Source organism: Yamadazyma tenuis, chromosome 6, assembly GCF_029203305.1.
Source record: "Yamadazyma tenuis chromosome 6, complete sequence".
Taxonomy (NCBI): domain Eukaryota; kingdom Fungi; phylum Ascomycota; class Pichiomycetes; order Serinales; family Debaryomycetaceae; genus Yamadazyma; species Yamadazyma tenuis.
This window is the reverse complement of record NC_089466.1, coordinates 1,104,462-1,131,434: the sequence shown is the minus strand read 5'-3', so window position 1 is coordinate 1,131,434 and position 26,973 is coordinate 1,104,462. Positions and strand designations below refer to the sequence as shown.

General features: G+C 40.8%; 8 protein-coding genes across 8 annotated transcripts; 5 read left to right on the top strand and 3 right to left on the bottom strand. All coding sequences in view use genetic code 12, as the record gives it.

Annotated features, from left to right (window-relative positions):
- Positions 1 to 54: 54 nt before the first annotated feature.
- MNN13_11 (mannosyltransferase) lies at positions 55 to 2,382 on the top strand (the record flags this gene model as incomplete). Its single annotated transcript, XM_066158360.1, has 1 exon — positions 55 to 2,382. One exon carries the CDS (start codon positions 55 to 57, stop codon positions 2,380 to 2,382), a length of 2,328 nt encoding a protein of 775 aa, XP_066014457.1.
- A 2,025-nt stretch (positions 2,383 to 4,407) lies between these two features.
- PSN45_004763 (uncharacterized protein) lies at positions 4,408 to 6,894 on the bottom strand (the record flags this gene model as incomplete). Its single annotated transcript, XM_066158359.1, has 2 exons — positions 4,408 to 4,874; positions 5,808 to 6,894. 2 exons carry the CDS (start codon positions 6,892 to 6,894, stop codon positions 4,408 to 4,410), a joined length of 1,554 nt encoding a protein of 517 aa, XP_066014456.1.
- A 1,765-nt stretch (positions 6,895 to 8,659) lies between these two features.
- Positions 8,660 to 12,424, bottom strand: PSN45_004762 (uncharacterized protein; the record flags this gene model as incomplete). Its single annotated transcript, XM_066158358.1, has 2 exons — positions 8,660 to 8,883; positions 9,952 to 12,424. The coding sequence occupies 2 exons, from the start codon at positions 12,422 to 12,424 to the stop codon at positions 8,660 to 8,662; spliced, it is 2,697 nt and encodes an 898-aa protein (XP_066014455.1).
- A 2,858-nt stretch (positions 12,425 to 15,282) lies between these two features.
- Positions 15,283 to 16,340, top strand: PSN45_004761 (uncharacterized protein; the record flags this gene model as incomplete). Its single annotated transcript, XM_066158357.1, has 2 exons — positions 15,283 to 16,288; positions 16,309 to 16,340. The coding sequence occupies 2 exons, from the start codon at positions 15,283 to 15,285 to the stop codon at positions 16,338 to 16,340; spliced, it is 1,038 nt and encodes a 345-aa protein (XP_066014454.1).
- A 1,179-nt stretch (positions 16,341 to 17,519) lies between these two features.
- On the top strand, positions 17,520 to 19,941 carry PSN45_004760 (uncharacterized protein; the record flags this gene model as incomplete). Its single annotated transcript, XM_066158356.1, has 2 exons — positions 17,520 to 17,895; positions 18,974 to 19,941. The coding sequence occupies 2 exons, from the start codon at positions 17,520 to 17,522 to the stop codon at positions 19,939 to 19,941; spliced, it is 1,344 nt and encodes a 447-aa protein (XP_066014453.1).
- A 2,138-nt stretch (positions 19,942 to 22,079) lies between these two features.
- Positions 22,080 to 23,753, bottom strand: PSN45_004759 (uncharacterized protein; the record flags this gene model as incomplete). The annotated part of the gene is made up of 1 exon (XM_006686702.2): positions 22,080 to 23,753. One exon carries the CDS (start codon positions 23,751 to 23,753, stop codon positions 22,080 to 22,082), a length of 1,674 nt encoding a protein of 557 aa, XP_006686765.1.
- Positions 23,754 to 24,184: 431 nt separating this feature from the next.
- On the top strand, positions 24,185 to 25,390 carry PSN45_004758 (uncharacterized protein; the record flags this gene model as incomplete). Its single annotated transcript, XM_006686703.1, has 1 exon — positions 24,185 to 25,390. The coding sequence occupies one exon, from the start codon at positions 24,185 to 24,187 to the stop codon at positions 25,388 to 25,390; it is 1,206 nt and encodes a 401-aa protein (XP_006686766.1).
- A 131-nt stretch (positions 25,391 to 25,521) lies between these two features.
- Positions 25,522 to 26,967, top strand: PSN45_004757 (uncharacterized protein; the record flags this gene model as incomplete). Its single annotated transcript, XM_066158355.1, has 1 exon — positions 25,522 to 26,967. One exon carries the CDS (start codon positions 25,522 to 25,524, stop codon positions 26,965 to 26,967), a length of 1,446 nt encoding a protein of 481 aa, XP_066014452.1.
- Between the last annotated feature and the right edge of the window lie 6 nt (positions 26,968 to 26,973).

Below are 26,973 nucleotides of genomic sequence, written 5' to 3'. Positions count from 1 at the left end.
TCTCCCGGGTTTTTGTCAACACTTATCAAGATATAGGGTGATTTGTCTCATATTATGGGGAAACTATTCAACATTAGTCACAATCGAAGGTTTTTTTTCTACGGATTCATCGTCTTTTGGATAGTTTCAGCTGGTATCTGGATCTATGACTACACTTTGAATAATTCTAGTGAGTCGCACACGTCCATTTACCACCTGGAACTGACTCCAAATGCAGGGTTGTCTAGTCCTCTGAGGGTCAACAAAATCGATGTGTTTGAAGATTGTGCCATCAAGAAGTTAGTGCAAACGTTGGGAATCGAGGATACTAGAAGTATTGATAGCCATTCGAGTGTGTATGACCAAATGTTGGAGAAGCATGCATTATCAGACATTCTAACAAACCTCGATTTCACTGAGAGATGCAACTTGTACTTTAAGAACCTATTTGTGCGAGACCACAACTGGTTTGTGGATCCCAATGAAGACTTCCCTCTTGAACATCGTGATACATTTGACTTACAGCTGTTCGAAAAAGAGAATTCCAAAAAAATAAGGTACAAATATGCCCAAATGTCAAACTTAGAATACGACAAGATCAATTTCGACGACGAGAAAGTCCGCAAAGACGTGAAACGACTTGCTGAAGAAGAGTTCAATGAGTTCTGGGAACGAACCATGAAGACAGAACAGAAGATTGTAGACTACTTGTCCCATTTACGGATTTTCAACAAGTGCTATGTCACCAGTGATAATAGGTACATCATGAACAAAGCCAATGAATTGATAGAAAAAGTGGCTGACAACATAGATCACACTGAGTTCAAGGCCGACGATGATGAACTGTTAATCAACGATCTGGGTTCCAAATCCTGTAGTGAGTTGGAAAGCAGAATCTATAAATGGGTGTCTCATTCTTATCCTATTTATGAACGGTGGACTGGTGAAATATTTCTAACTCCTCCAGATCTACGTGAATTTGTTCATTATCCTGAGGTGTTCAAGACTACAAACTCCAAGTTCAAGGGGTCCACCAAGGACTTCTCCAAATCCACATTCGCTGAGAATGGGCCATGCTTCTTCAACAAATTCAAAAATCTGTTGAATGGAAAGGGTATTGTACTATCGATCGGAGACAAACATGTTGATGATACTGTGAGATTCATTCACCTATTAAGAGCGTTGAGCAACCACTATCCAATCCAAATCGTCTACTATGACTCGCTCAGTGATGAGACCAAAGCAAGAATAGTCGCCGCTGCTAGAGACAAAATGATAGATTTACCAGAAAGCTTCCACAAAGTTTCCAAGCATTTCCCTTCCAACTACTTCCACATCAAAGATGGTGGAATGCCAAAGCAAGAAGTGTGGTTTGTAAAGACGTACAACACCATTCACGACAACTTCAAAGAAAAGTTCAAGATGTTTGCCCATAAGTTCCTAGCAACGTTGTTCAATTCATTTGAGGAATTCATTTTAGTTGATGCTGATACAGTGTTGTTGCAGAATCCATCCGAGTTTTTCGACTTGAAGGACTACAAAACCACCGGGGCCTACTTCTTCAAGGATAGAACTGCTCGTGCATTCAGGCCACCAGGTGATACTAAATTCTTTCAGAAGATAACCCCTTCAATTTTAGACAACTTGATGTTTGATATTCCCATCATCACCCAGAAGACTCTTGGATTAGAGTTCTTTGATGGAATGAGTCATTTCATGGAAAGCGGAGTGGTGTTGATCAATAGACACTTACACTTCAACTCCATCTTAACAATGCTCCAATTGAACTTCTTCAAACCTGTTACCTCCAGAGTCCATGGAGACAAAGAGATATTCTGGTTGGGATTCGCCGCCAGTGGTGATGAAGACTATCACTTCAACAAGAATTTCGCTGCATCAATCGGGACTCTTACATCCCCGGAGGAAAGATTGACCAGTGAAGGAAACCTCAAGAAATCTCAGGAACTCTGTTCGCCACATTCAGGACACCTTGATGAAAATGGAAAGTTATTGTGGTTTAACTCGGGTTTCAAGTTCTGTGGGAAAAGCGAACTTGTTAATTTTGAAGCCGAAGTCAAGAAACACGACCATTTTAAATTCTTAAAGGATGCTGAATCCATGCGAGAGTATTATGAAAGCTCTCTAAAACTTAGAAACGCAGTTATTCCTCCCTTCAATATAAAATCGGAAATAAGGACAGGGAACAGTGTTGAAGAGCCAGTAGAAGGCTGGCACATGGAACGTGGATATTGTCACAGTTATTTATGGTGTGCATACTCTTCGATAGGTGGACTCACCTCTGACGGACAGGATAACACTCAAGTGGGACAAGTGTTCGAGTTCGATCAGGACTCAATAGACTTGTATTCTTACTTGGGTGATATTTGGGTTGGGAATGAGTGATTATAGTTTGATCCAACTAGTATTGAATTATTGAATTATGTTAATTATTGGAATAAATCAAAGAAAACATAATAGTACGATCTCAAAATTAAATGTTCATTTCGTAGATTCTCCGAATTGGAGAGAAAATCCTTAGAGTATTACAAATAGCTAGATTAATGTTCGTAAACTCTCACACCCAGAAACTGGGTGCACATTCAAGTATAGGAGGGCATTCTGCATAGTATGTGATTTTCATAAAGCAACTTCTATGGCCTATTGTTCCAATACGGGTTAGCCCCCTGCATTCCTTATGTGCAGTCAAACCTATTTTTGAATATGCATATCTCGTCCTAGCTTCCGCATGGATTTTTACTAATCGCTCGGGATTGATTCTAGTTCAAATCCCTACTTGTTGAATTGAAGATGGGTATAAGAATTAGGCATTGCTGAGAGTTCTAGTCAAAGCATATCAACAGGTGCTGATACATTGCAAGAGGAATCAGCTAAAACTACTTTCCTTTCTGGACACTTCTACCTCCACATGCCGTAAACCAAGAAAACTGAGAACATATAGATAATTATCCTGTATGTGCCTAAGAATAATACTATAATTGGAATATCTCCGGTAGTTCTTGTAACTCTGAGCGATCACATAAAAATCTGATGGAAGCCAAAGAGAAATATGCGCATAAATATGACTGCACACAAGGAAGGCAGGCGGGCAAACCTGTTTTAGAGCCATACCCTTTGGAAGTTGCTGCATGCAAGTCTTATACGCAAAATACCATGGGCGAGAATGTGCACCCATCTTCTGAGCGATAGAGTTTACCAATCATTAATTAAGCAATTTGAAATCTTTAAATTTTTCGCAGCCGAAGCTTAATGAGGCTTGTCGCAACAAATCTAGACCGTCATTATATACAGTTTAATTGGATACCGCTACCAGGTTACCAATTTATGACACTACACTAAAAGGGAAATCCAATTGTTGGATTTCCAAACTGATGACACGGTTGTCCTTTTTGTTTTGGAATCTTTACAGTCTAATTCATTTGCTTTTCCTTGTTTCGATGCTGCCGAAAATATTTTACTCTTCGACAACACGCCCTATTGTTACAACTCAATCCCCCCTTTTTTACCTGATGTACTCTAAAGGGCAACTAAAGGACGTGTGCATTGTATAGCTTACAGAAAGACCGGAAAGATGTACAGCGTCTATTTTAGACCAACTTAGATGAACAATATAACTATGTGCTGGTTATTTTGTGCATACAGGAGCTATTGTAATCTCATAAGCCTTAAAGAGATGAGTAGGATAGGAGATGCCATATTTGGCATTCCGTTAAATCTGAGCGATTAGTAATAATCAGATGGTTAAAGCTCACGAGAAATGTGTGCATCCAAGAGATTATGCCTGCACACAAGGAAGGCTGGTGGTAACCCTTTTGGAACCATACACTTAAGAAGTTGCTGCATGTTCGAGTTTACAAATTATCAACCAAACCATTTCTTTTTTAGGAGTTCTTTTCAATTCGTAGATTTTGCTAATTGTGTTTAATTAACTTCAAGGTATTCGTTTTAGAAGTCTTTCAATATATTCTAATACTACCAATAATAAAATTCTAGTATATTCGGCCTCACTAACAAAACTAATGAAACCAACCTCATCCACAATTTGAGCCTCAAACGTTGATTGATTGTCTTGGTGTTATTCCAGTTCGTATGAGGATAAAATGGAGATCAACATTTGAATCTTGCACGCACGACCGAATTTGCTCGCTGCCAAATAATCGACTCCTCAACAACTCCTTAAATCCATTATGATAGGATCTGTGCTGGCAAAGACTCTGATTATTACACCAGTGACATTTCAATAGCAGGTTTTAAGGTTATTCTTCAACTTAATGGAAGAAAAAGTATATTAATACAGTACCAAGTATTAGTAAGCGAAAGAACTAGACAAAGAGAAATTATAATAACCAAACATTCATAAACAATCACGCGTCTCATACATAAATCATACCCAGGTTCCATTGGATTGATTCAAAAGGATATCCACAAAAGAGCGGATAACACAGCCAAGAATGTGTATGTGTTTTTTGAACCCATGGCCTCGTAAGTGGAGATTTCTTGTGGTGAAGCACCAGAGCTATTGCCTGCCGAAGCCGCTTTAGAATCACTGCCTGCAGAATCACTGCCTTCAGAACCACTACCTTCAGCTCCAGTTGAAGCAACGGTTTGAGTAGGGTTAGCAGTCACAGCTGCAGCGACAGTGAAAGTCGTATATGTTGTGACAGTGACATCTCCGGCGACATTGGTGCATGGCTCGGTGACCACGACAGTCGAAACTAATGAGTGTGGGACGTTACAGACAACAGTCTTCTTACCGTCATCGCCAGTTGTTGTGGTAGTAGAAGGTTCCTTACAGGTGCATGGCAAGATGATGGTGGTGACATCTTTTTCAGTAACAACAGGTTCAGGAGTTTCAACTACAACAGTTGGCTTACCATCTGTACCTGTGGTAGTGTATGTTGAAGTAGTGGACCCAGTCCATGGAGTAGTTATGTGTGCTACTGGTGTTTCGACAACTACCGTTGGCTTACCATCTGTACCTGTGGTAGTGTATGTTGAAGTAGTGGACCCAGTCCATGGAGTAGTTATGTGTGCTACTGGTGTTTCGACAACTACCGTTGGCTTACCATCTGTACCTGTGGTAGTGTAAAAGGATGTGGTAGAGCCAGTCCATGGGGTTGTAATAGTGGGTATAGGAGTTTCTTTATAAACAGTTGGTTTACCATCGGTTCCGGTTGTGGTGTAAAAGGATGTGGTAGAGCCAGTCCATGGGGTTGTAATAGTGGGTATAGGAGTTTCTTTATAAACAGTTGGTTTACCATCGGTTCCGGTTGTGGTGTAAAAGGATGTGGTAGAGCCAGTCCATGGGGTTGTAATAGTGGGTATAGGAGTTTCTTTATAAACAGTTGGTTTACCATCGGTTCCGGTTGTGGTGTAAAAGGATGTGGTAGAGCCAGTCCATGGGGTTGTAATAGTGGGTATAGGAGTTTCTTTATAAACAGTTGGTTTACCATCGGTTCCGGTTGTGGTGTAAAAGGATGTGGTAGAGCCAGTCCATGGTGTGGTAATAGTGATAACACTTCCCGAAGGTGCAGGACTAGATGGGGCTGGACTAGATGGGGCTGGACTAGATGGGGCTGGACTAGAACGAGCAGGACTAGATGGGGCTGGACTAGATGGGGCTGGACTAGAACGAGCAGGACTAGATGGGGCTGGACTAGATGGGCCAGGACTAGAACGAGAAGCAACACTCGAAGATGTAACTGTGGACGAAGAAGTACTCGAAGATGCTGGGGTACTTGAATTTGTCCAGTGGAAGGACAGGCTTGATAAAGAAGTGGAGGTAAGTGGTGTGCTTGATGGAGTAGGACTTGTCTCAACAATAACTTTCACAGGATCACTTGGGTTGGAAGGGGTTAAAGTAAAGGTTGTGTCAATAGTTCCGGGAATAGTGGTAGTGGTTGTCGATTCTGGAGTCTTGATATCAACAGTCACAGGATCACTTGGGTTGGATGGATAGATGGTGATAGTAGTAGGTACCGAACCTGTCCATACTTCAGTAGTAGTGGTTGTCGATTCTGGAGTCTTGATATCAACAGTCACAGGATCACTTGGGTTGGATGGATAGATGGTGATAGTAGTAGGTACCGAACCTGTCCATACTTCAGTGGTGGTCGTGGTAGATTCTGGTACTTCTTTGGTAACAGTCACATCGCCGTCTGATCCTGTTACAGTAAAATACTCAGTATCTGTTCCCGTCCAAATATTGGTGGTGGTGGTGGTGGTGCACAAGTCTTCATCATCGGCTGTAGAATAGTACCATGGAATATCATCTGTGTGCGTGGTACCGTCGGGATAAGTCACTTGAAGTGTCATTCCAGCTGCTGTTGGTGACATATTGTAGTAAATAATCTTCACCGGGTAATAGTTACCTGCTATCATAGATACCTTTGAAATAGACAGTGTGGAGCCTCCAGCAGTGGTTCCATTAGCCTTGAGTGACCCTTCTAGTGAAAGCTCATTGGCGCCGATACAACAGTCTAAGTCTTGTGTAGCCCCACCCAAGGTCATGGCTATTGTATCGTCAGCTGCTGTGAAAGTGAACGTGTAAGTCCCATCTTCAGGAGCGAGAAAATATCCTGAAAGTCTTAAACCAAACTTGACAACGTTTGTGCTTCTACCGTAAACATCTCGATAGTCCGTGGTACTATCAGCATCAGCTGATGACACTTGGGTAATTCCAGTAAATGCAAAATTAATATCACTAACTCCATTATTAGTATAGTCTGGGGTCATTGAATCTATGACGTTAAGATAACCAGTAGTCCTATTTTTGTAGGCCACATCATCAAAGTAATCAACTGAAAGCCCACTGCTGGTAGATGGAGGAGAGCATCCTGTGGATCCAAGAACAAAAGGAAGACTTAAATACCAAATCAATATCAATCTAAAGAGCATCTTGCGTTGTTGCCATTCATTCTGAAATATTGGTCTTTTTATATCTTGGATACTTAGTCATAAAGGATAGCTCTTTGTCAGTTGCCTCATCAGTAAAATATCAGACTTGCTTGCACAGTTTTGGATCGCTTCAACAAGACAAATTCATGCCCCATTTTGAGAGGAGAACAAAGGGTTTATTGGGATTTGACAACTTGAAAGGGAACTTGAATAATTGAAATTCATACCCCCTATAATATTTGCAAAAGAAAGGAAACTCTAATCAGGTGGTTAAATGTCTACTATTCCCAATAGCCAGAAAGGTTGGTTTGGAAGACCATGAGTTGTACTGATTAAGATACATTACTTCTTCAATAGGATGGTTCAATAGCTAATAAGTGAGTTCATTTCAGTTTGAGCCAAAAGAAGGAATAAGAGAAGGATTAATTGGGGAGCTGACAAGTTCACGCGTGTCTTTATCTTAAACTTATTTGCATTACTGATGTACAAGATGGCATACGGTTAAATATCTTACCTAATGAAGTTACTTCTGGTCCCACAGCTACCTTTTTCGAACAAGAAACTTCCTGCAGCCAAAAACAGGGGGTGCTGCGGGCATCTCCTTTCGTATACTGGACACAAAAGCATGTAGATCTCTATTCTATCAAGGCTAAAATACCCAATTAGATTTCAGATTTGCATTCGTACCTAGAATTGTGAAAATTAAACAATTAAATAAAATACTAATTGTGCATTGTTATTGCTTTAATGCGCATCACTCTGTTTAAAGAGAGGCCCATTTCGTGAATAACTAGTTTAACCCCTTATTAATTTGTTCCTGCTTTGGACAAATTGTAGCTTTCCTGTTTCGAATTTATCGTGCAATCGATTTTGTCATCAGCAAACTATATTTTTATGCATTACTAATACCCTATTCCTAATTCACTATCAATATGTCTTAAGATAGTTACTAGTGTTGCTTGGGGATATGACGTATTTCGATTTTAAGGAGTTAACTCCTTCCTCAAATTAATAGTCCTTTTTCTTTGGAATCATTGGGCACTTGAACTGATACATGTCCCATTGGCACATTTAAACTGTACTAACTCTTACGATTACTACGTCCTTAATTCCTTCCTAAAAGTCAGCTTTGAAAAGCTTGGCTGATATTATCCGGGTAAGAAAAGGGAGTGATAGCTATGATGGCCTATTACGACCAGGAACTTGTGGAAGGGGTGATAATTATTGTAGACGCGAACTATTGTTGGCCAAAAAGTAATCTAACTTACTAAATTCAATTGATTTCCAAGTGAAACCGTAACTCAAGGGAAACTGTTTACAAGCAGGACAGTGTACCTCGCAATTGATCCTTTCTGGAATCTTGGAGCTAGTTTTGAATGCCTAACTGTTCTCAATTTTGAGAACAAGCTGTTTCAAGTACAGCTCGGTTTCTTGTCATACACGCCTAAAAAGAAATATTTGACTCTTATCGGCCAGCCATTTTCTTTAGCAGCTTCAATATCGTTCCAAACAGCGTCCATTTTTTTAATAATATTCCTTTTTCTTTCAGGGATCGCGAATAAGCTGAAAAAGAATGAAATGATGGTAAACACAGCAAAGAACAGGTAGGTCCCCCACTTCGTCTTGTCGAACATTATTAGGGTCACTAAGACAATGATAAAGCTACTCATCCAGGTGGAAAAGGTGCTGATAGAAACAGCCCTGGCCCTAATACCAATAGGGAAGATCTCACCTAACAACACCCAGCCGATAGATATCCAACCGATCAACGTACTTTCTGACAGGTGATAATCAAAGAAATAAAGGTTCCTGTAGATCCACACATCAACAACACCTTCCTACCAACTCTATTAACCAGGAATACTGCTGGAATGGTGGGAAGGGTGTTGACAATCACGTAAAGACCAGTACCGAAAAGAGAAGTAGTGTTGTCACTCAACCCCAGCTGATCAAAGATGGTTGGTGCGTAGTAGATTATAGCGTTACGACCTATAAATCAATGGGAGAAAATAACTGCAGAACTGATGAATGGTCTCTTGAGGTGTGCCCTAGTGTCGAATCGGCATAGTATGTGATTTTCATAAAACAACCTCTATGGCGTATTGTTCCAATACGGGTTAGCCCCCTGCATTCCTTATGTGCAGTCAAACTTTACTTTGAATATGCATATCTCGTCCTCTCTTCCGCATGGATTTTTACTAATCGCTCGGGATTGATTCTAGTTCAAATCCCTACTTGTTGAATTGAAGATGGGTATAAGAATTAGGCATTGTTGAGAGTTCTAGTCAAAGCATATAAATCTGACCCATACACCCACCAAAGATAGGGGATAAACCTGTTTCGGAACCATACTTTTGAAGTCGCTGCATGCAAATCATATGCTATGCAAAATGTCCTATATGTGCATATGTGTCCGGTTTCTCGGTGTGTGTGGGTTTACGAATCATTAATCAAGCAATTTGAAATCGTCGTGGGAATTTCTTTTCATTTACAAATTCTACTAATTTTGTTCTCTGACTTAAAAGTATTTATTCTAGAAATTCTTCAATATATTCTAATACTACTCATAATACAATGCTAGAATATTCGGCCTCACTAACAAAACTAAGGAAACTAACTTCAATCAATTTGAGCATTCAAATATTGATTGATTGTCTTGGTGTTCATTGTGTTCGTGTTTGGGTAAAATGAATATCAAGAATTGGATCTCGCACGCACGAAGGTTTTCGCTCGTTCAAATAATCGGCTCCCTAGTACCTCCTCAAGTTGATTGGGTTAGGATTTGTGCTGACGAGAACTCTGCTTATAACATCGGTAGTATTTAAGTAGTAGGCGTTGAAGTAAATCTTCAACTTAATTGAGGAGAAAGTATATTAATACTGTATCAAGTATTGGTAAGCGAAAGAACTAGACGAAAAGAAATAATAATAACCAAACATTCATAAACAATCATGGTTCTCATCTATGGATCATATTCAGGTTCCATTGGATCAATTCAAGAGGATATCCACAAAAGAGCGGATAACACAGCCAAGAATGTGTATGTGTTTTTTGAACCCATGGCCTCGTAAGTGGAGACTTCTTGTGGTGAGGTATCATTACCTGCCGAAGCAGCTTCAGAACCACTACCTTCAGTACCAGTTGGAGCAACGGTTTCAGTAGGGTTAGCAGTGATAGCAGCAGCGACAGTGAAGGTGGTATATGTTGTGACAGTGACATCTCCGGCGACATTTGTGCATGGTTCAGTTACCACCACAGTGGACACTAATGAGTGTGGGATGTTACATACAACGGTATTCTTACCATCATCACCAGTTGTTGTGGTGGTTGAAGGCTCCTTACAAGTGCATGGTAAGATGATGGTGATGTCATCTTTTTCGATGACAACAGGTTCTGGAGTTTCAACGACAACAGTTGGTTTACCATCAGTTCCAGTTGTGGTGTAAGTTGATGAAACAGAGCCGGTCCATGGAGTAGTGATTGTAGGTACAGGGGTATCGACAACAACAGTTGGTTTACCATCAGTTCCAGTTGTGGTGTAAGTTGATGTAACAGAGCCAGTCCAAGGGGTGGTTATAGTGAAAACACTAACTGGGGTTTCAACAACTGCAGTTGGTTTACCATCAGTTCCAGTTGTGGTGTAAGTTGATGTAACAGAGCCGGTCCAAGGGGTAGTTATAGTGTAAACACTAACTGGGGTTTCAACAACTGCAGTTGGTTTACCATCAGTTCCAGTTGTGGTGTAAGTTGATGTAACAGAGCCGGTCCAAGGGGTAGTTATAGTGAAAACACTAACTGGGGTTTCAACAACTGCAGTTGGTTTACCATCAGTTCCAGTTGTGGTGTAAGTTGATGAAACAGAGCCGGTCCATGGAGTAGTGATTGTAGGTACAGGGGTATCGACAACAACAGTTGGTTTACCATCAGTTCCAGTTGTGGTGTAAGTTGATGTAACAGAGCCAGTCCAAGGGGTGGTAATAGTAACAACACTTCCTGAAGGTGGTGGTGTAGGTGGAACACTCGAAGATGGTACTGGAATAGAAGGAGAAACAACACTTGAAGATGGTACTGGACTAGATGAAGAAGCAACGTTCGACGATGAACCTGTTGACAAACGAATACTTGAAGATAATATTAAAGTACTTGAATTCAACCAGTGAAACGACAGGATTAAAGCACTTGAGCTAGGACTTGAGGAATTAGGACTTGAGGAAGTAGGACTCGTCTCAACAACAACAGTCACTGGATCACTTGGGTTTGAAGGAGTTAAAGTGAAGGTTGTGTCAATAGTTCCGCGACTAGTGGTAGTGGTTGTCGATTCTGGGGTCTTCTTAAGCACCGTTACCGGGTCACTTGGATTCGAAGGATAAATTGTTGTCTCGAAGGTACCAGTACCAGTCCATGGTTCAGTAGTGGAAGTTGTTGATTCTGGGGTCTTCTTAAGCACCGTTACCGGGTCACTTGGATTCGAAGGATAGATTGTTGTCTCGAAGGTACCAGTACCAGTCCATGGTTCAGTAGTGGAAGTTGTTGATTCTGGGGTCTTCTTAAGCACCGTTACCGGGTCACTTGGATTCGAAGGATAAATTGTTGTCTCGAAGGTACCAGTACCAGTCCATGGTTCAGTAGTGGAAGTTGTGGATTCTGGAGTTTTGACTTCAATAGTTACAGGATCACTTTGGTTGGATGGATAGATTGTGGTTGTAGTAGTACCAGTACCTGTCCATGGCTCAGTAGTGGTGGTTGTTGATTCTGGTACCTCAACGGTAACAAATACATCCCCATCAGAGGCTGTTTCTGTGATAGTCTCAGTGTCAGATCCTGTCCATATAACGGTGGTGGTTGTGTAATAAGGACAAGATGTACTGTTATCCGTGGAGCTGTACCAGTCAATATCAGTTGTATGATTTGTTCCATCAGGATAGAGTACCGACATTTCAATCTCAGCTATGAAAGTTGCTTGATAGTAGACCATCTTAATAGGATAATAGACTCCTGCTGTAAGGCTAAGTGTCTTCGTAACACTTGTGCTCGTATTTGTTTTATAGACGTAAGCATTTTCATCGACATTTCCTGTGAGCGGTTCCAATGCACAACAATCCATTGCGACTCCTGCTCCAATAGCAAGAGACAAAGCGTCATCGGCAAAGCTTATCTCAAAAGTGTAATCTCCCGTTGAACTGGCATAAAAATACCCCGAGAGTCTCAAACCAAAGTACGCTATGTTAACCGTTTTTCCGTATAAGTCATCATACACAGCAGAAGAACCAGAATCAGCCAAGTAATAGAAATTTTGGTTGGTTACCCCTCCCCAGGAGATACTGGCCTCGGTTTTGTCAAGTGCAGAAAGCCCATCAGTAACTTCAGACTGAGTGAAAATACCATATTCATTCCAAGTGGTGTTGATATATTCGACGTATAAACCTTTAGAAACAGATTGGGGGCTACATCCCCCGATAGTATCAGCAGTGGCTGTAGCACAAAGAAGCTGAATAACAAAAAGAAGAGTTACCGTGAACCGATTGTTCATTATTGTTTGACTTCAATCTTCAAGACTCTTAATCAATATAAATACTGTTGATGTTTATACGATGTTTACCTATACTTAATCACCATCGTAGAGCAGAACAAGACCAGAATGGGTGAGAATCTTAGTAAAAACAATTGAAAATAAGATTAAAGCTTATGGGATTCTCTTTACACATAGTTCCCACCTTTTTAAGCAAAACCAGCTCAATGTGGATAGCAGAAATGAAGTTCCATCCCAACATACAGACCCATACAAAGAGAGCTACCCAAAGAGGTTCAAAAATTTGAGTATAAGGGCTATGTCAAAATATACTGCATACTTTGGCATCTCCATGACTCGTTTTGGTTGCTCGGAACCTTGCATTAGAAATACTTTTATTTTTGAATAAACTTTGATTTATCTTTATCTTTTGATAAGCTCTGTCCTGGCTCCTGTTTTTCCAAATTAGTAATGTGAAGACGCCGTTATTTCCTTCCCCCCCCCAATTTCATACCTTAAGTAGATAGGATATTCCTATAAATGGTTGCTCGTGAAATATGAGAAAATCTTAAACTTGCAGCTACAATAAATTGATCATTATTTGACAACAACATGAATCAGCTCAGGCATTTCATGCTGGATAGTATTCACATTCGGTGAATCGTTTCACTAATGAGGCTATTGAATATTTCTGTAGATAAATCAAATAGGCCTTCTAAAGGCAACTTCTTACAAATGGGGCAGTATACCCAGCCATTAATCCTTTTTGGAATCTGTTGGGCTGGTTCTGAATGCCAATACGTCTTCATACTAAAGAAACTAATAAGGACCCCAGGTTTGGTATCTTGTAATACACGCCTAAAAAAGTGAAACATTTGACTGGTTTCCGCCGGCCAGCTTAACAGCTTTGGGCAAAGGATTTACAAAATAAAAGATGTCAGGTATTGCTATGGTGTTTGGTAGACATGAGAAAAGAGCACAGTTCAATCAAACCTGTGAAAAGTTCTGGTAGAGGGTGCCTCTTGAACTACCCCGTGTTGTTAAATCCCATCGCCCTAGTTCTCCATGCGTTTTAAATCCCCCTCAAGAAAACTAAAGTGGATGGAGACATAACCTGAATAATCCATGAAGTGCAGATTCAAAAACGGTGTCAAGAAAATATATTTTAGGAGCCCGGGTAATCCGAAAATTAACATTCATTATGTCATGTTGGTGGCGGAACAGATACAATCTCATTGACCAGAATACCTCAATTATTTTGTATCCAACGGTTTACACGTGCCTGATTCCTTGTCAAATGTCAATTTCGGATAGTGTAGAAGTCCCGGCTGACATCTCCAGTAAATTTTTCTATCAAGTTCTGACGTCGCACGACTATGCTATCCAGTGTTGGCCGCATATTTATGATTGCGAAGGAGAAGTTTGGGGAGCTCAAGAAACACTGTACAAGCTAGATGAAATGGACAGGCATGGTTCATCAGCTCGAGGGGTCTCCATATAAAGAAGATCTCTTCGACTATGATGTTATGTCGTGAAGGGACCCAAAACAACTTCGGCGTTATGTTTTCGAAGGAATTGAGACAAAACTTCATTTCGTGTCCCTACCGTAGATTATATAGCATACAACACGATATACAGCGTCTGCTATAGACCAAACTTAGATGAACAATATAACTATGTACGGGTTTGTGCATGAAGGGGTTATTGTGATCCTATAAGCCTGAAAAAAGGGGTAGGATAGGAGGTGTCATTCTCTTATTTCATTGGAAGAGGTCAGTATCCAAATCTGCTGTATCTACTTTGTTGTTATAAATGATGCCCCTTTCTGCTTTCGTACTACAGACCAGGAAAACTGACGACGTATGTCAGATATCCTGCATCTGATTATGAACAATGCTTCTATATTTGGCAATCCGTTAAATCCGAGCGATTAGTAAAAATCTGATAGTTAAGGCTAACGAGAAATGTGCGTATCCAAAAAGTTTTAAGTCCGTCTACAAGGAAGGCTGGGGGCAAACCTGTTTCGGAACCACATAGTGTAGAAGTTGCATCATAAAAACCAAATTCTATGGAGAATACCGTGTATGAGCATGTGTGCCCCGTTTTTGGGTGGAGTTTACGAATTATCAATCAAGCAATTTCTACTTAGAATTTTCTTCAATTCGCAAAATCCATTAATTCTGTTCAATAAATTTAAAATTACTCATTTTAGAAACTTTTCAATATTCTAATAACTACACTTAATGTAATACCAGAATATTCGGCCTAACTAACAAAATAAATGAAACCAACCTCAACCGCAGCTTGAACATCAAACATCGATTGATTGTCTTGGGTTGTTTCAGTTCGTGTGCGGATAAAATAGATATCAAAAATTGGATCTCGCCCGTATGAAGGTTTTCGCTCAATTATGAATTTGTATTAAATAGTTTTACACCAGATATTTGATGCAACGCGGTAGTGCTCAGGAAAGTCTGTTGTATATTTTCGCAGCCGAAGCTTATGAGACTTGTCGCAACAAATCTAGACTGTTTAATTGGTTGCCGCTACAGGAGCTTTTACCATTAGGTATTAATGCCCTGATTTTGACGCTCTTTTGTAGGACAATTTAACTGAGGCTTTGACAGCCAAGAAGGGCTTGCAAGACACTGCTTCAGATGTTGCTAAAGACCTATTAGGGAAAAAGGCTAGATACCTATTCATCCTGTTCATTCAATGTGATCTGACAGATTCGAAAACCGTCACATTTGAGACTTGCATACTTTTATTCGCAATCGCCCGACTAAATAACTGCAATCATATACGAGTGGCCATAAAAATATTTGACTGTACCTGAACCTTGGAAGTGTGACTCAAGAAGTATGGCTTCATTTAACGAAATGTCTGGTGCTATTGTTGAGGAACTTGAAGCTGATGACGTCCATTTACTGGTGTCTTTTCCGAAAACCAAAGGTGAGAACACTATGAGAGTTGCCGAAGAGAGATTTTCAATTGTAGACTCATTGATGTTTGACACAACTGACTTTTCTCACAACTATCTCATCAAAACTGCAATGTTATGCAAGTCAATGAACGAAATTGGCTTCGGCCGATACCAATATGGTCTTTTCTTTGTCGCAGGCTTCGGGTGGTTTGTTGATAATGCCTGGCCTGTGACCACCAGTTTGATGATACCTGTTCTTAGAGAGACAGACGGAATTCATCCACCAAGAGGAAAAGGTCCATACTTGGGATTAGCCCAAAATCTCGGGTTATTGGTAGGAGCAGCCGTTTGGTCATTGTCTTCAGATGTAATCGGCAGAAGATGGCCCTTCAATTTGTCATTTTTAATTACAGGAGTTTGGGCTGTAGTAGCAGGTTCAGCTCCAAACTTTGGAACATTGTCTGTGTTTGTGTCGTTGTGGTCAGTGGGTGTTGGTGGTAATCTTCCAGTGGATTCTGCGTTGTTTCTTGAAGCACTTCCTAGCACCCACCAGTGGCTTCTTACTATGATGTCTGGATGGTGGGCTCTTGGACAGCTAGCTGCTAACTTGATTGCATGGGGATTGATAGGTAACTACTCATGCGATACACATTCGGAAACTTGCTTGAAGGCTGATAATAAGGGTTGGAGATATTTTTTGTTCACAATGGGAGGATTGACTCTTTTGTTTTTTATTGCCCGATTTTGTTTCCCTGTATTCGAATCTCCAAGGTTTTACGTAGCCTGTGGTAGAGACGACTTGGCTATCGAGACTCTCAAAAAAATTGCTAAGATCAACGGTACTGAAGTGTCACTTACTCTAGAAGCTTTGCAAAAGGTGGATGAGCAATTCCCCGAAGAGAATGTTGTAAAGAACCGGTTGTTCAATGATAAAATACAAAAGTTCAATGCTGAGCACATACGTAACTGTTTCCGTTCAAAGAAAATAGCTATGTCAACGATACTTGTGATTAGCACCTGGGCGATTATCGGATTAGCATTTCCCTTGTACAATGCCTTCGTACCATATTTCCTCCAAACAAAAGGCGATGTGAACAAGCCTTTAAACCTACATGAGACGTATCGAAACTCCTCGATTGTATCACTGGTGGGGATACCTGGAACCTTTGTAGCTGGGTTCTGTGTGGAAACAAAATTTGGTAGAAAGGGGACTCTAATGGGATCTCTAATACTCACAGGAGTGTTCCTTTTTGCCTCCACCTCCGCCAAAACTTCTAATACCTATTTGGGATGGAACTGTGCCTTCAGTTTTGTGTCAAACATTATGTACGGGGTTTTATATGCCTACACACCGGAGATATTTCCTACCAAAATCAGAGGAACAGGAGTTGGCTTGGCTGCAACAGCCAATCGAATACTAGGTATTCTTGCGCCTATAATTGCCATTTATGCGAACTTAGCCACTTCAGTCCCTATATTTATCAGCGGTGCCTTGTTTATTTTCGCTGGGATCTTGGTAGTTTTCTTTCCATATGAACCTAGGGGACACAGTTGTTCTTAGCGTTTCAGAAAAAACAAATGTTCCCAGTAGCTGCAGAAAATACACAATGCAAGCAAGAAAACACATTCTAATTAAGAAAGGAGTAAGTCTTCTGTGAGCGCGAATTTTGCAATGGAATGTTATAACCCTAAGAAGCCTTTATTGTGTCTGGTATTCGCTTCAAATAGGTCCACGATTTCCTCACTCTAACTGACAACTTGCGATAATTTTCTGTCATGATACTGTCCTGTCATATTTTTTCCACATGCTTATAGTACTTGTTCGGAGTGATTGAAGATCATGTGGTTGTGTAATCCTGAATTTAGAGCTAAGTGAACCGCGCGTTATGTGCACACAGTATGTGCATATACCAACCTCGAAACCCGCCTCACCTGGACCGCTTCAGGGTGCGAGTTGATTTATGCTAACTTTTGATAGAATCCACATATCTGCATGTTCCTTGCACGGTTAGAGAGCCAGAAATCATACAAGTACATCGACATATAATATAGCGATGTTATGATCCTGGTTTCAATGTTGAAAATAGTGCCGGAAGCCAGATAATCCTACCGGACTACATGATATTCCGAGCTCCCGGGACAAATTGGTATAAAATTGGCCAACTACGACACTATCTTCAAACTCCAAAAAGAATGTCTTCATCGATTTTGAGTGAACGGGAAGCTATTATAGATACCGTCTACCGAGCCACGCTTGGTATTGACACCAATGATGCTCAATTGTTTGGCTCTGCTTGCCTCCAAAATGAAGAGTTGACCTTTGTCATGGGTGACGTTGTTGTCAACGGCTGGGAACCTTTTTTTGGGTATACCAGTGGCCACCTTTTTACAGTTACTACAACTCATTATCTCACCAGTCCCAGGGTTGAGTTCAAGGAAGAAGGAGCTGCCCAATTGACAGTTCAATGTGTAGCATATCATATTAAGCCGGAAAATGCCTTTAAAGAGGACAATAAGGCTTATATTAATGCGAGTTCCCAAACCTTGGACGTATTCAAAGTTGGAGATGGTGTCTGGAAGATCAAAAAATGGAATATCTCAAAGAATTGGAGCCTGGGAAGTCCTGCCAATGTTTGGGATTAATGTGCTTGAAAACAAATGATTAGATTTGTAATTTGATTAAATATTATTTTGTGAAGAGACTTCGTGAGTGTGGCTATGTGTTGGTGGTATTAAAAGTTTACTGATAGTATCGACCATGCATTCGAAGCATTAGGATGGTTTCAGAAACTATCAAATAGAATCATAACGTCCTATCAAGCTGAAGGATTTTGTTCCGATATTAGATAGGTAGCTAGTCTTGTATAATCTATCATTGAAACGTATTGATATTTCTACAGGTGTCTCTATAAAAGCCAGTATGAACAAACAGGGCATGCAAAGAAGCACTAAATTAGACAACTTTTAGGAGAGTGCCAACAATGCCACAACGCTGAAGAATAATAACCACGAGGAATTTCTGGTTGACCCCGAACCTTCAAGCGCAGAAACTGTAGGTGAAGCGGTTGAACTAGTTGCTGTAGAAAATCCTAAGTCTCCGGCTGTATCCGCAGAAATCGAAATCTCTTGGGAAGTCGTGAATGGCTGGCCGTTTGAGTCAGTGGTCACTATTACTTCGATAGTGCCTGTAGAAATGCTGGTGAAAGTCACTGCACCCTCATTTTCATCGTGGCTGATCACTTTCCCATCAGGAACTTTCGATCTTCCAGCTCCAGAGGCAGTATTTTCCTCATCATTAGTATAAACTTCCCAGGTTTTGGTGGTAGTGGTGATATATGTGATTGTGGTAGGTTCAGTAAGAATATCCAGAGTTTCAGACTTTATCGAAGAGTGACTTGATAAAGCTTCAGACGGGGAAAGAGACCGAGTGGATATGATGGAAGCACCTGGTACTAATGCTTCTCCAGAAGTAAGTTCAGGAGCCCCCATCGAGGGAGATATTGTAACAGCTGTGATTGATGCCACGTGAGATTGACTTGATGGTTCATACAAGGAAGATGTCACTATAGATGCCAAGTTTTCTGATGAGGACGGGGTCGATAATGGAGGTGGGACTTTAGTCGAAGAAGAGGTTTGACTCGAATAAGCCATCTTGGATGACGATACTTCACTAGAAGACGATGCTTCACTAGAAGATGATGCTTCACTAGAAGATGATGCTTCACTAGAAGACGATGCTTCACTAAAAGACGATGCTTCACTAAAAGACGATACTTCACTAGAAGATGATGCTTCACTAGAAGACGATATCTCGCTGGATGACAATGCTTCACTAGATGAGGATGCTTCACTAGAAGACGATATCTCGCTGGATGACAATGCTTCACTAGATGAGGATGCTTCACTAGAAGACGATGCTTCACTAGAAGACGATGCTTCACTAGAAGACGATGCTTCACTAGATGAGGATGCTTCACTAGAAGACGATGCTTCACTAAAAGATGATATCTCGCTGGATGACAATGCTTCACTAGATGAGGATGCTTCACTAGAAGACGATACTTCACTGGATGAGGATGCTTCACCAGAAGACGATGTTTCACTAGAAGATGATGCTTCACTAGAAGATGATGCTTCACTAGAAGACGATATCTCGCTGGATGACAATGCTTCACTAGATGAGGATGCTTCACTAGAAGACGATGCTTCACTAGAAGACGATGCTTCACTAGAAGACGATGCTTCACTAGAAGACGATATCTCGCTGGATGACAATGCTTCACTAGATGAGGATGCTTCACTAGAAGATGATGTTTCACTAGAAGATGATGCTTCACTAGAAGATGATGCTTCACTAGAAGACGATGCTTCACGAGAAGATGTCACTTCACTGGAACTCAAGCTACTAGAAGGTACTTCAGTACTTGAAGAAGCTGAGGATGCACTGACAGCAGAAGTAGTACCAGGTGCCGCAGGAATCTCTGAACATAGCATACATGGAGCTGGTCGAGCAGGAGAAGGAACATCGTCAGTGTACGTTACTGCATTTCCAGTAGGTGGAATAAACTCAGTGTCCCCGAAGTTGGATGTGATGATTTCAAAAGAACCAACATAGCCCGTACCAATGGTAAACTGAACCGTACCTCCGTTTGACTCAACAGTCAAAGTATCATCAGAATATTCGAACGACGTGATAATCGTAGAGAACCCAATGATATTGCCACCTCCGAAACCGGCCACTAAAATAACCAAACCGTCGCTAGCTTCTATATGAAGACTGGCGGTGGTTTTCTCCAAGTAAAAAGTCTGAGTGGAATCCACCAGTTGTCCACTCAAATACACGTTGGCATTGTCCCTGATATCAATACACCCATTCTGACTAATATCAGTAGTTTGGTGATAAAGCGTGTTTGCCAAACAAATGGTGCCCAAGTTAATCATTGTCCCTGTGGAAAGCTCGACCGGAGCCCCCAAAAGAACCTCCGAAAGAGCATTTCTAGTGTTCATATAGAAATGCATAAGACCAGTGTTTTGCCAGGATGAGGATGCAATAATCGACATAACCGGGGCCCCAGTCGAGCCATCGGCAAGAAACCACGAATAGCCAGTGTTTAAAAACGTTGGAGCCTCCCAATAATAAATGGGTGCAATGGAAGTTGCATAGGAATTAAGGGATATATAACCCGTGGACTGAACTAAAACAGAATTGACGATATTCACCAGTATACCCAATGCTGGATTATCAGTGGTGACATAGAAATGGCCCAAATTCATGAACGTTCCAGTGAAGTCATTTATACTGTTATCGACAATAGACCAGCTTATGCCAGTGTTGATGGTGTAGTCTTCGCTGAGAAATCGGCCGGCCCATAAGTAATGGTATCGGACGAGATCACCGCTGCCACCGCTATGTTCCACATATGGAACCACATATGGAGCCACAAGACTAACCCACTAGGTCTCATTTCAAGGGATTGGTAAGTATTTCATGAATTTGAATGCGAGCAGTCAGTATTTTAAAGATGCTCCTCGAAAGATAAAAAAAAAAATATAAAAAAGATTAAGCCGTTTCCGGCCCAAAGTAAATTCACTCCTGAGATTTAATCGGCAGGTTAGTGGGCCCTTTGGTAGCAAAATAGTTGAGCCGATACACATTCCGCAGTGCTACAGGTTTCAAGTACTCAAGGGGAGGAGACTATGAGAAAACACCCATAATAGTCTAAGAACAACATCTACTGGCTTTAAAAAAGATTGTATGTATATCGGCTATTAAGAGCGAGCGAAAAATATGGTTAATATTCTTCATCCCCTTTTAGATGAGAGTGAAATGAGAAAATTTCAGCCACATTATAATTCGGCTATCTTCTCCGCAAATGCAGGAAGCCAATTAAAATTCGATCATCGCTGTTTGTGTCATATTAAGCTTGCACCAGCCCGCTCGCTCAATAAACTATTGGTCCTGTGTGTGTTCCGGTTACTGGAGAAGGGAACCAATATAAAGCCTCGTGGGAGTGTCCTCCCAAGCTGTTTCACAGCACCTCTAAAGTTGAACAAGGTGAGGTTTTGAGGTGCCATGGACTCTGATAATCTCTGACTTGAGGCCCAGGTGCACCATAACCAGTGCACGGCTAACTTGCGTATATGCATCCCGTGCTTTATGTTTTTTCTTTTTATAGATCTGCTAGAGCACTAAACTTTGTGAAAATACAAAGCTTATGTGGCCACTATTGTATTTTTCCATTTTTGAAACCATCGCAAAAAGCCACGTTTACGAGGTTTTTCATTTTACTTTTTTGAATGTCGACTCCGCTGCCTCTTCGACATGCAAATAATCTAGTGGTGAGCTCTTGAATAGTTGGTGGTTTTTCTGGAAAAAACAGGGAACATTTTCTGGCTTGTAAAGAGAGATGGAAATCAAGAACCGCTGATGGGCATGCTCAAGTTGGTCTTGTTGGGTTGATATACATGCTAAAGCACACACATTGGAAATTCATGCGATGACGAGCGTAAAGGTAGAAAAAGTTCTTAAGCCCTCATTTTTCCTATCCCAAGTGGAGCTTTCCAACCAGAAGAGGAACAAAATGTCACTTTTAGCTTCTAAATATAACCCCAGCGAGTTTCTAGCCAGTAGTAAGAGCTACCAAGTTTGAGTTTAGTTTAAAGAGATTGGAATTATGGAAAAAAGATACATTTGAATTATGCCTTCAAAGAAAAGGCGCTGCAGGTCATTCTAAACTCCATTATCAATATTATTCACAACAGATCACGTTCCAACTTTTCCTCTAAGGTAGGTGGCAGTTCTCCCTTGCTGCTGTCGTAGATGTAGATTCCATTTTTCAAGGCATTTTTCTTTTCATCTCGTTTGTAGAAAACATAGATGATAGACACGGTGATGACGAAACATAAACTAAAAGCAGCACAGGAAGAAAACCCTTTTTTGAATCTGGGTGACTCAACAGTTGGGAATGTCAACCTATTGATCCAAGCACTGGACTGTAACCCAATGATGTAAATAGCCATCCACTCGATGGCTCTTTGGTTGTTATCGTGCCTTAAAATATCACTTATCAACGGATTAAACACAGAACTTTGCGACCAAGACCAGTAAGCCAATAAATATCCTGCCCATTTAGCTGTTTCGGGGACATGCCAAAGGGCCAATATGAAGTTGGCAATGAAGTTCATTATGAAGGATAGAATAATGAACCCAAATCTTTTCCGGGTTAAATCAGCTCCCACACATACAATAAGAATCCAAATTAATCCCAAACCTGGGGGGATAGTAGTCAAGTTGTTTAATCTTGCCACGGAGAATCTATCCAAAGATTTCAACCACAACGAAAAAGATCCAGAAGATGCACTATTGGTATTGAATCCAAACATGTTACAAATGGATAACAACCAAAAGTGCCAGGAGCTAAGAATGGCTTTCCATGTTCCTTTATCAAAGAATGATTTGACGGTTGGACTAACATCTGAACCATTTTTCTTCATTCTGGACCTCGCAAGCTTGATCTCATCATCAGTTAACCATATAGAATAGCATCGGAGGGGTGTACCAGGATGCATTATCAAGGCAAGAAAAGCAACAGCAAAGGAAATAATACCATCTATTATGAACATCCATTGCCAGCCTGACAATGAATCTCCTGGGTTTGGAATTTTTGAGGCAGCAGCTTGGAGTAAACCAGAAGTCAAAACACCTAAAAACTGACCACAGTAGAACAAAGCACCCCTTCTTCCTATTTCTGTTGCAGTGTAGAAACTAGCAAGAGAATAGTGAATGATGGGGAAGTAACACGCTTCTGCTGCCCCAATAATAAACCTGAACGCTTTCAAAGTAGCGGGATTTTCAGCTCTGTATGTGACAAGCGTGAAAGTAGCCCAAACAAGTTCACAAACAAACAAAGCATACGGCAACGAAACTCTTGGTAGCAAAAATATCCATGGCAATTCAAAGATGATTTGACCTACAGTAAAAAGAACCTGAGTATTGATCAAGTCATTGCCCTTCATTCCAATACCTTCTTGCAATCCGGAAACATAGGCATTATTCAAATTGGCCAGGTCAACATATTTGATCCAATATCCAATAAAAGCGTACAAAGCTAACAGAGCATCTAACTTCAATATCAATTTCTTCTCTTCTTTGCTGGTACCTTTCTCGAACCATCTCCACCAGTCGTGTTTTTTAGACTCAGTTGTGGTATATCTATATTCAAATTCGTCGAAAAACTTCCACCAAGGTCTGTTGGCTTCATCTCTGTACTCCTTAATAGCAATAGTCGACTCTTCCAGAATGTCGGACTTAGTATCCGAGATATCGATTCCAATCTTCAGCTTCTCGATCACATTGATAACCGAGTTATCGTCGTCGTCTTCAAACTCAACGTTTCTAAGCTGAGGAATGAACCAAGGGAGTGTCATGTCCAGAAAATTAATTAATTACATATCATCGGATACTAAACCTGTAGTATTTATAGATCTTTTCATTGAAAAAAAAACCGTTATCTTGCCGTTGAGTTTTGGAAAGCCACAGCTCCAACTTCGAAAAATTGTGGAGAATGGCTGCGAAACCAGTCGCACAAATTGCCAAATCCTTAGAGTCCACCAATGAGAAGAGAAAGATGGACATAGGAATTGGATTTCCTAGCTAGTGTGGCTCAGTGCTCAAACGTTTCGGGTTGCATGATGCTTCTTTGGTACTAAAGTAGAGAAATAAATCCGCCTTTTCCGGAGTAACCGGAGTACATTCCCCGATAAAGTGTGGCTCCTTTCGCTAATAAGTGTGGAGACTCCTATTTTCATCAATATAAAGTGTTCCAATTTTACGAAATGGTTTACAACATAACTTGATAATGCCATCCGTTGAAGATATAGACATTAAGTATAACGTTCGGCCATTTGTAGACGCTCCACCTTCTAATTCCAATGTCGACACGTTGAAGTTGCAAGCAGTTGATATTTCTCTATTCAAAGAAGGAGACGAATATTTGGATCAAAGAAAGCAATTGGCCAAAACTTTGGAGGAATCAATCACCACATATGGTTTCTTCAATTTGGTGAACTATGGTATTTCTCCCAAGGAGACTGAATACATAAGAGCAATTGCCTATAGCGTGACTACTTTACCAGATGAAGTCAAAGAAAAGTATTTGGCCAGTGCTTCCAAGAAAGAATTGGAAACTACCAAAACCATTGGGGGAGAGAGAGGTCAGGGATTCAAGCCAAAAGGATATTGGGCCATTAAGAACAATGTGAGGGATTCAATCGTTCACTATAACTTCAGGGACTCTTGCTTTGATTCGTTTTTGGATCAATACAACGAACATCCCGAGCTTGTGGCATACCACTTGAAGGAGATTGCTCACTACTACAACACCATACACAGAGAAGTGTTACCCAAGTTATTGACCCTTTGTGATATCATTTTGCAAGTTCCAGAAGGAACCATTTTGAAAAACTACTTTCAAAATTCTGGAACCAACCAAGATGATTCGGGCAGCCATGGAAGGTTCATGTTGTATCAGCCTTATAGCAAAGAGGAAGAAAGCTCTGTCACTGAAAATACCTGGTTGAGAGGACATAGTGACATTAGCGCGTTCTCTTTTATCACTTCGCAGCCAATGCTCTCTTTGCAAATCAAAGACTATTTTACCGGAGACTGGAGATACGTGCAACACAGACCCGATTCGTTGATTGTGAACATTGGAGATGCAATGGAGTTCATCAGTGGAGGTCTTTTCAAGGCTTGTTTGCACAGAGTGGTTGAACCACCAGCAGACCAGAAACAATTTGAAAGATTGGCCATTATATACTTTTGCAACCCAAGCTCCAAGGCCGATTTGGATCCAGAAAATATTCATTCACCCAAGTTGGCGTCTTTGGGGTTGGATAAGGACCACAAATTAAAGCACTGGGAGAAAATTCAGTTCCATCACTGGAATTATACAAAGGGCCATTTGTTAGGTAGACTGGCAGCTGGAGAGAGAAACTTGGTGCAGTTTTTCGGAAGGACTATTGAGAGATGGCACCATTTCCAGGGAGGTATCACGAATGTGTAGATGATAGCCCCTACTTTTTTTACTGAATATAAATGTAGTACTGATCGCTGGATGTATTTTGTATCAGTGCGATTACCCTGAATTAGCGCGATTGCGTAAAAATACTGGAGCCAGAAACACTCGAGCAAGACATGAAAGACTATCTAGAAGAACTTGAAGAGATCGAAAAGCAGCTTGATTCTCTTCACCCCCAAGATGAACTTACCATAACACTGCCGGTATCGACCGATGAGTACTGCGATACTCCCATTAATAATGCACCAAACTCGTTCAATATTGAACATTCATATGACAAGCCGGATTTGAGGAATCTCGTGTACGTAGGTCAAACAGACCATTTACAGTGCCCTATCTGCCAGCAGCCATTCTTTAATCCCTATACAACGCTATGTGGGCATACTTTTTGCCGGGAGTGTGTTTTGGAGTGTTTGAAGATGTCTAAGGATTCAGATTCTGATACGTTAGGGGTATGTCCGTTGGACAGAACACCTATAGATGCCACCAACTCGGGAGATTTATTCCCAACACCAATTCTAATCAACAATTTGGTGGATGATTTGAAGGTCTACTGCCTCAACTCTGGTAGAGGATGTGACTGGGTTGGTTGCAGATGGGAAGTGGAACATCATATCTTAGCGGACTGTGACTATACGGGAGTGAGATGTAACCGGATACGGGATGATGACAGTTTGTGTGACGTGTTAGTAGAACGAAGGTACTTGAAGGTACAAGTAAAAGAGGAAGAAAAACAAAAAGTAGAACATGATGATGCAGACAAAGCAGAAAAAGACAGTGCAGAAACCCACGAGCCTGAATGCGTGCACAAAATCTACAAATGTTCCTTGTGTAAAGATGAAATCACGAAGGTCACAGAAGAAGAGCACCTCCAGAATGATTGTCTCTTCAACTACCAAACATGTGGTATTTGTGCCAATGATATGATCCCAATGAAGAGTTTGGCCAAACATCAAGACAGTTGTACGAAAGCCTCCAAATTCATATGTCCGGCAAAAGAGATAGGATGTCAGTTCATTGGAAATAGCCTACCGTCTTTGGAGAACCATATGGAGAATAATTGTACTCTTAATCAGTTTCTTCCATTCTATAAGACAATGGATGAAAAGATTGGTAGTCTTACAACAGAAAATGCCCACCTCCAAAGGCAAATTAATCAAATTTTAAATCTGGTGATTCAAGGAAAGATTACCAACTTGGGATATAACGAACCACTAGAAGAAATAAACAGGTTCAAGAACCTCGACAGCGGAGACCAAGATAAATTGGTATACTTGAGCTACGAAATCGAACGATTGAAGTACCAGATGGATGAAAAGCTATTGCCCTTCGTTAGCAAACAAACAAATGAAAGGGAACCAGTTATAAACAACTTAGTCAATGACAGTTTTATAATGAAAGACGACCTAAACCTACAAAGGATGCTCATTAACAGCTTGAGAAAGCAAATTCAGTTCATTCTATTCAAGAACCATAGACCTTCATTTAATGGCTTGAACAGCAATCCAATTTTTGATGATGACTTGTCAGATTCAGACGAAAGGCTCAATTTGAAGTTGTAGCTATCA